A 7969-nucleotide genomic window follows, 5' to 3' on the forward strand; every position below is an offset into this window, starting at 1 on the left:
GACTCTGGTTATAACTACAGGACTAAAGGTTGTACATTAGGTAGGTACGAATGAAAGAGCGTGTCTCACAAGAACCTTTAACTATATTTACACGAATATTGTATCACACTATGTAACGCAGTAAACATTGTTTCCGGGTATGTTTTAAGTTTACGAGTCCCAATAAGCATGTAAATGGACCACAAAGGCCCAATAAACATGTAATGTATATTCCAGGCCCATTAAGCATGTAAATGGACCACTAAGGCCCAATAAACATGTAATGTATATTCCAGACCCACTAAGCATGTAAATGGACCACTAAGGCCTAATAAACATGTAATGTATATTCCAGACCCATTAAGCATGTAAATGGACCACTAAGGCCCAATAAACATGTAATGTATATTCCAGACCCATTAAGCATGTAAATGGACCATTAAGGCCCAATAAACATGTAAGACATATTCCAGGCCCAATAAAAGTAAAAATGACGTATTTAGTCCGTTTGTTATTACGTTGTTTGTTTTAGCTCAAGTGTTTACCAAAATGACATAAAAGGCCCACTTTTTGCAATGAAGACATTTTTGGCCCATTAAGCCAAAAATTTACAATTAAGGCACATTTTTGGTAAAAATGACACTTTAGGTCCATTAAGACCAAAGTTTACATTTAAGGGCTTATTTTAAATAAAATATCATTTTTAGCCCACTTTTGTTGAAAATAACATTTTCGACCCAATCTTTGATAAAAATTACAGTTGCGGCCCAATGTATAGAGATTTACCTTTTCAACCCAACTTTAATAAAATTGACATTTCAACCCCTTTTTAACCGAAAATTTACATTTTTGGCTCAAATTTGTTTAAAATGACAATTTAATCCACAAAAGTAAAAAATTTACAAACTAAGCCCATAAGACCGTGAAGGCCCAACTTTAAGCCCATTTTGTGTAAATTAACACTTTTGGCCCTTTTAAAACCATAAATACCTTTAAGACCCATTTTTATATAAAAATGACTCTTTTGGTCCTAGAAAAACCGTGAATGTCCTAAAGGCTTCACCTTTTTGTTTATTTGTCAAAAATGGCCCCTTAAACGGTTTTGTTTAGTTTTCTAGTGTTCCACAACATGTTTACTCCTTTCACTTCATAGTAAGTTGTATAATGTGTGTTAGTTTACATACATCACCAAGTTTTGGTAGAGTTTTCGAGATTTATGAAGTTTCATCACATAATCACCACATATAACATAGAAAACACACATAAACATACATCAACACATAGATCTAACACAAAGCAACTTGTATCTTCCCCCCAAAACATAGTAAAAACCGAAAATAGGGGATATGAACTCACTTTGGGGTGTTGGATTCGGTTTTGGTGAAGAGTTTGAAGGAGTTTTCGACCTTAGCAAGCCCTTTTGAGAAGATCTTCGAACTTATGAAGTTCTAAGAAGCTTGGATCACAAAATGGTGTCTTTATGAGTGAAGGACTTAAATATAAAATGAAGTTAAACACTTTGAATAGAAGTATCTTACCAAGAATGAACTTTGATGAAGAACCTTTTGAACACACCCTACATCTTAGGTATTTTTTGGAAGTAATTTTAGGTATTTTTGGTGTTTAATTGCTAATTAAAAACGTTAATTTTAGTTTCTAATACTTTCGCCCCCCCGCCCCCCCCCCCCCCCCCAAATCAATCGTTCAAGCTCCGCCCCTGCCGACGAAGGTACATGCCGGTATGCTCACACATTTTCGTGGGTGCTGACTAGTTGGTGGGTTGCTGCAAAGTAAATGGCGACTTGTTGATGAATGCTCTGCCTCCGTGGAAGGAAGTATCGGGGTGGCTACATGCCGATGATTTCGACCTTGAAGTAAAAGGGTTGTGATCCGGTGTTACGATGTGGGATCGTACTTGGCATTAAAAGAAACACCGTTACAAGCTGAATATCATGTGACCCTGTTGATCGAGAAAACGAAGACCATGTCACTGAATTAGCTTGTCATTGGGTTCAAAGGGAGCGTCCTAGAACAAGGGCATTGTTTGTCTAGTCGTTGCTATCTGACCTTGAAGAGCTTGACAATGAAGATCACCGTAGCTAGTTAGACTGGTCCGAGGCTAGCGCCACTTTCCTTGATGAACCCATAGCAAGACGAAACTAGTTGGTATCAAGGGTTTATGAGAGACGTCGATATACCGTACGGACAAAAATAGTACCAAACTTTAATCCGTGACAAACTTCTGCAAAATTATGTAAAAAAAAAAGATATCTCCAAATCCATGTTGTAAATTGCATATAGACTCTTTAAAAAAAAGTAATCATTTAATCTTCAAATATCTATCAAAACTCAAAAGAATATACAGTATATTATAATCACTCCGCGATAAATCTAGAAAAAGAGGCATGGGAAGAGACTGGCAATTGCCGCTAAAAGCGGATACCCGCTGAATTTTGCAGATATAAATTCTGCAAATTCCATTCGCCATTGCTAGATCCCAAGAAAAACACTCACACTACTTTACGGCTCAATATTTTTATTTCAGATTTTTGTTCTTTTCTGTCTCAATTTGCTTTAATTTACTACAAAATTTCGTAAATTTATGTGGGTAGTCGACCATTTCTTCACAGTTGTTTAGTTTGTTGAGATTTCGTGCAATGCTGTGGTGATTCATTAGATCTAGCTTAGATTCCTTATTTTTCTTTTCTCTCATTAAGGTTTTCCTGATTTCGTTTAGAGAGAGAAAAATCCTTATCCGTTTGCTCTGGATTTAGGGCTTTACACTTTCCGTTTCGTTTTGTGTAATTATTGAGTGGATATGCCGATTTGTAAATCTGTTTAAGGAATTACATTTTGGTATAGATGGGTTGCTTTCCTTGCCTAAGATGTCGTTCTAAAGATGTTAAAAATTGCGATGGCGATTTGGATTCCAATGAGTTTCCAGGTTTAGTGACCGTTTTTTTATCATAATCATTATTACGATTCCTAATCAGCTCTTACTCGTTATGCATTAGTGATTACTTTACTTCCTTTTTTGGGTTCTTAATCAATTTGTTTCCAATTGCAGATAATGGGAAGGGAAGAAGAACGTATAACGACGTTAGTGGTAAGATTATCGAACTTTATAGATCTATTTTTGGGAGATTTATCGAAAAAATGTGTTTTGATTTTTGAACAATGAGGTTTCGTTGGAATTTGTGTTGTTGGTGTGTAGATGGGAAATGTGTGGATTCCATGAGAGGAAAAGGTCCCGCATGGTGTGGTCAGAGGGCTAATGTGGCAAGAAGCTTTACATTTCGTGAGCTTGCTGCATCTACACAGAACTTCAGAGTTGCCAATTTGATTGGTGAAGGTGGATTTGGAAGTGTTTACAAGGGTCGATTAGAATCAGGGAAGGTAAAGCTTTCTAGTTTCACAATTTTGTTTTTACTTATAATCGGAAAGATCTAAGGAATTCAATTCCATTCCAATCCTTTGGTTGCAAATCGCCAAGGAATTGAATTCCGTTGGACTTCATAAAATCCTTTGATCTGTGGATTTTAACATTCGTTTCTAAAAGCTATGGAAATCAATGCCCAGCATTTTCTTTTTGTTAAAAATACCCAAATAAACTTTTAACTCTAGAATTTCACAAGTAAACTCCTCTTCCCTCTTCTTCATCGGCTTTCACTCTTCACGCTCACGACTTCCATTTCAAGTCAAACAAATGCTTTGACATAATTCAGTTTCTTTAGATTCCAGTTCCCTTTATCAGATTCCTATTCCTTCCAAAACATAAACACCTTCAAAGGGTTTTTGTATGTGTGCTTTTAAAGTGATTTTTTGACTTGAAGAATGAGAATTTGATAACCAGTGATTAAAAAAAATGATTATTGCGAACTAAAATCTGATAATTAGTTGCTTACGGGCATGTCCAACCGAACACCATTTTCAACACCAAAAATGGTGTTAATTGTTTCAAGTTTAAGTTTATATATTTCGTTTTAGTTTAATTATATAGTTACATTTTAAATAAGTTTAATAATTGCTTCAAGTATAGCTAAAAAGATTGAATACGCTGTAATTATTTATATAAGAATTATTTGTTTGATACATGCTTAATTATATAATTTATATAGCTTTTGTAACAAAAAGTCGTAAGGCAATTTTGTAAAAAGTTACTAAATATAAAGGGTACTTTTGAAAATCTAAATACGGTAGGAAAAAGATAATATACTTGGAATATTCTTTCTAGTCTAATTGCACCATTTTTTTTTTTTTTTTGCAAGAAAAAGTTGTTATGGTCGGAGATGGTCTAAAGCTAAGAGTAGTTTGCTGTTTACTTAATTATAAAATCTGTTTATTTTGACCCAAAATAATCAAAAGATAAAAATCTTATCAGTTTATCTAGACACTCAAATCTGATGAATACGACTTTAAATCACAATAATTACTTTAACACCCTGTAAAGTTATGTAACTTTATATATGTTTCAATAACCAGTTTTCTCACAACAATTTCTCGCAGTTTTTTCACCCAAAATAATTTAAACCACTTCCAAACACCCCTTAAACAGTAAATTTACTATTTTTTTTTCTTGTAATTAATATTCTTGCAATAGTTTGTGACATGTTTTTTTTAATGATCAGATAGTTGCCATAAAACAGCTGAACTTGAATGGGCTTCAAGGGAATCAGGAATTTATTGTGGAGGTTCTTATGTTGAGTCTTCTTCGCCATTCAAATCTTGTCACATTAATTGGATACTGCACAGATGGAGACCAGAGACTTCTGGTGTATGAGTACATGCCTTTGGGTAGCTTGGAAAATCATCTTTTTGGTAAAAAAATTTATATTTATTTTATTTTCCAAATCACTTAAGAAATAAAACCAAACTTTGAGAAACTAATGTATTAAATGTGATTACAAAAACCATACTGTTAAAATAATGGTTCGATTTTCAATACTGCAATTTAAGAGGTAGCATACTTTGAGATAACTTTAAATGGTTTGACCCTTTTTTGTAATTTTAATTCAATCGACTTGTTATCAATAACAAATACGGCAATATTATAAATTGAAATTTCCTAATCACTGTCTATTTTATATAAATAATGATGATACAAAATTACAAATCAAGTCAATTAAGTCGCATGGTAAACATAAATGAAAATTTATTATTTATTATTATTATTATTTTTTTATTGCAGATTTAGAGTCTCATCAAGAGCCATTGGATTGGCACACGCGACTAAAGATTGCAGTAGGTGCAGCACGTGGTCTAGAGTATCTCCATTGCAAAGCAAATCCACCTGTAATTTATCGCGATTTAAAATCGTCAAACATTTTATTGGATAATGATTTCAATACAAAGCTTTCAGATTTTGGGCTTGCTAAATTGGGCCCAGTAGGTGACAACACACACGTGTCCACTCGAGTAATGGGCACGTATGGCTATTGTGCGCCTGATTATGCCATGAGTGGTAGACTTACCATAAAGTCTGATATATATAGCTTTGGTGTTGTGCTTTTGGAGCTTATTACTGGGCGTAAGGCCATTGATATGACTAAAAAATCTGGAGAACAGAATTTGGTTTCATGGGTAAGTTTCTTTTATCGATTTGTTGGGTTTGAATGGAATTTTAGATTTTGAATTTGAATCGGTTTGTGTGAAAATGGGTTATTTGGAGTTGTATATTAGGAAAAATATAGAAAAGCACTTCACTTTAACCTTTATATTTGATTTTACCGTTTAAAAAACCATTTTTCTAGTTACCCTATTTTAAACCTTGATTTCATTGATTTGGCAACTAAATTATTATTATTATTATAACAATGTATTAATAGTTTGGTGGCTGAATCCATATGTTTTGGTTTTTTGTATTTTGCTATTTTTTAAAATTGGGTAAACAGGATAAATGATTTTTTGTAAATCGTCAAAAAAAAAAAAAAAAGAGAAAATGGTTTAATCACAACCGATAGTAGTTAAGTGGATAAATAGGTAAACTGATGAAAGTATGTCTCGCTTTTTAGTATTTTGCTTTTATGTGAATGTGGGTTATTTAAGCGAAACAAATAGCTACTTACAATCATTAATTTGTTTATTATAGCATCATACTTTCAAATTTTCCTATTTTTTAAAAAATTTCTACCCAAATAGAAGTTAAAAAAATGTCATCAACATACAAAACAATTACCATTGTTATAATTGTGTACACTTTTCAAAATATAATGTCTTAATTTAAAAAAAAAAAAGTCAAAACTACAATGCTACAACTTTATAAAATTTTCAAAACACAACGCCTTTATATGTAAAAAAGTTAAAAACCACAATGTTTTAGTACACAAATAAACAAAACTACATTGCTATTTCCTTCATTGATAATATATATCTTTTAATTTAAATTTATTTTTTTTGTAGTCACGCCCATTCTTAAAAGACCGAAAAAAATTCGTCCAATTAGCGGATCCATTACTCCAAGGTCACTTTCCCGCCCGTTGTATGCACCACGCGGTGGCCATAATCGCCATGTGTCTTCAAGAACAAGCAAATTTCCGGCCATTAATTGGTGACATAGTGGTTGCCCTCGAATATTTGGCTTCTCAAGCTGAGACACCCGAAAACCCTAAAAGCCCAACCACCACCTCCCGCCCAACTGCCGCCTCTCGCCGCCCATCACCCTCAAAAGGTTCAAAACCACCGACTTTATGATAGTCACCCAAAGATTCTTTAAAAGGAATGGGATTGTGTTATTCGAAGAGGTTAAGACCACAAGATTTAATGAAGATGATGGGATGATTGGTTTATTGTGAAGCATAAGGTATGCAATTTCATTTGTGTTTTCTTTTTGTATTTTGTACTAGTTAAATGCTTATTTATGCAATAATGTTTTTTTTAATATTAGTTTATGCAACAAAGTGGGTTTTTTCGGAAATTGTATTAGGCAAAATACAGAAAAACATGTGACAAAATATTTCATTTTTTATCAACTAACGTGCAATATGTAACATCATGTTTCAACTCGTTAAACAAGTTGCTGGCATTAGAAGAGAACACTCTTATTTCATAAAATGCCTAAAATGCCCTTTATTAAACAAAAACATGGCATTAACTATTGTGACGATAATGAACATATATAACTTTAACTTGAAAAAATTACCAAAAACAAAAACACTATCATGGGAAGTCCCAAAATGCAAATTGTTGTACTTTTCATTAGGCAAAGGGAGCAAGTAATGTCAAATTACCGATATAACCCTGAAAAGAAAATTTGAGCTTTTGGAGGAAAATAACCACTTTTCATTAAAAGTTTACTGATTTCTAAACTTTGTTGCTGCAGGTATGATACTTTTGCAAGGATGTGTATAATGTCAACTTTGATGTCTCAAGTGGAATCATATATTTTATAAGTGCACATATCTCATTAGTTAAAAGGGAATTTGATCAAGCTGTGGATAAAGTTTAGGTTCCTCTCCACCTTTGAAGTGAAATTTATGACAGTTTAATGTAATATGTAATTATAGTTTAAATTTTGATTAAAATATTGAATATAATTGTGAATTTGCATGCATTTGGTTGTGTTCTTGCCTAATGTAGTACGTGAAAGTTTGAAACTCTTATTAGGACTTGTATATTGCAATTATAAGACAAATCTTTGGCCCCCGTTTATAGAATATCAAGTTTAGCCTAAATCTTTTTGGACTTCCATGTGGTATCAATTTCATCATTTGACCAACTTAAAAAGACCTATCTACTCTTTTTACTTTATTTTACATTTTTTTGGCTATATTTTTATTTAAAAAAAGAAAAAGAAATAAAAACACTTACCTCACCCCATCTGCATTCCTTTTCTTTCGTCTTCATACTTTATAAACTTCAGCGGAGAAATTGAGGTGAAGAAATTGAGAGACGGTGGTGATCAGAAAGTCTGGCGGAGAAATCTCGAGCGACGATGACGATAAGAAAGGTTGGTAGTGTCGGTGGGTTTGTGTGTTGGACGTGTGTCGGTGAA

The 7969-nt window shown here is 33.2% G+C and overlaps 1 protein-coding gene across 1 annotated transcript; it reads left to right on the top strand.

The window, feature by feature from the left end:
• Positions 1-2347: 2347 nt before the first annotated feature.
• Positions 2348-7631, top strand: LOC145158872 (putative serine/threonine-protein kinase PBL21). Its single transcript, XM_079077733.1, has 7 exons — positions 2348-2923; positions 3047-3085; positions 3194-3375; positions 4608-4797; positions 5168-5559; positions 6379-6778; positions 7298-7631. Exons 1-6 carry the CDS (start codon positions 2842-2844, stop codon positions 6667-6669), a joined length of 1176 nt encoding a protein of 391 aa, XP_078933859.1. The 5' UTR covers positions 2348-2841; the 3' UTR covers positions 6670-6778; positions 7298-7631.
• The last annotated feature ends 338 nt before the right edge of the window (positions 7632-7969 follow it).

This window comes from Lactuca virosa, chromosome 2 (assembly GCF_052849685.1).
Source record: "Lactuca virosa cultivar CGN04683 chromosome 2, Lactuca_virosa_CGN04683_v6, whole genome shotgun sequence".
Taxonomy (NCBI): domain Eukaryota; kingdom Viridiplantae; phylum Streptophyta; class Magnoliopsida; order Asterales; family Asteraceae; genus Lactuca; species Lactuca virosa.

What these genes read in the sequence shown, in the direction of transcription:
- LOC145158872 (XM_079077733.1), top strand. Translation starts at nt 2,842, where the DNA reads ATGGGTTGCTTTCCTTGCCTAAGATGTCGTTCTAAAGATGTTAAAAAT. An exon ending in GGATTCCAATGAGTTTCCAG is followed by an intron (nt 2,924 to 3,046) that starts GTTTAGTGACCG and finishes TTCCAATTGCAG; the next exon opens with ATAATGGGAAGGGAAGAAGA. An exon ending in GTCGATTAGAATCAGGGAAG is followed by an intron (nt 3,376 to 4,607) that starts GTAAAGCTTTCT and finishes TTTAATGATCAG; the next exon opens with ATAGTTGCCATAAAACAGCT.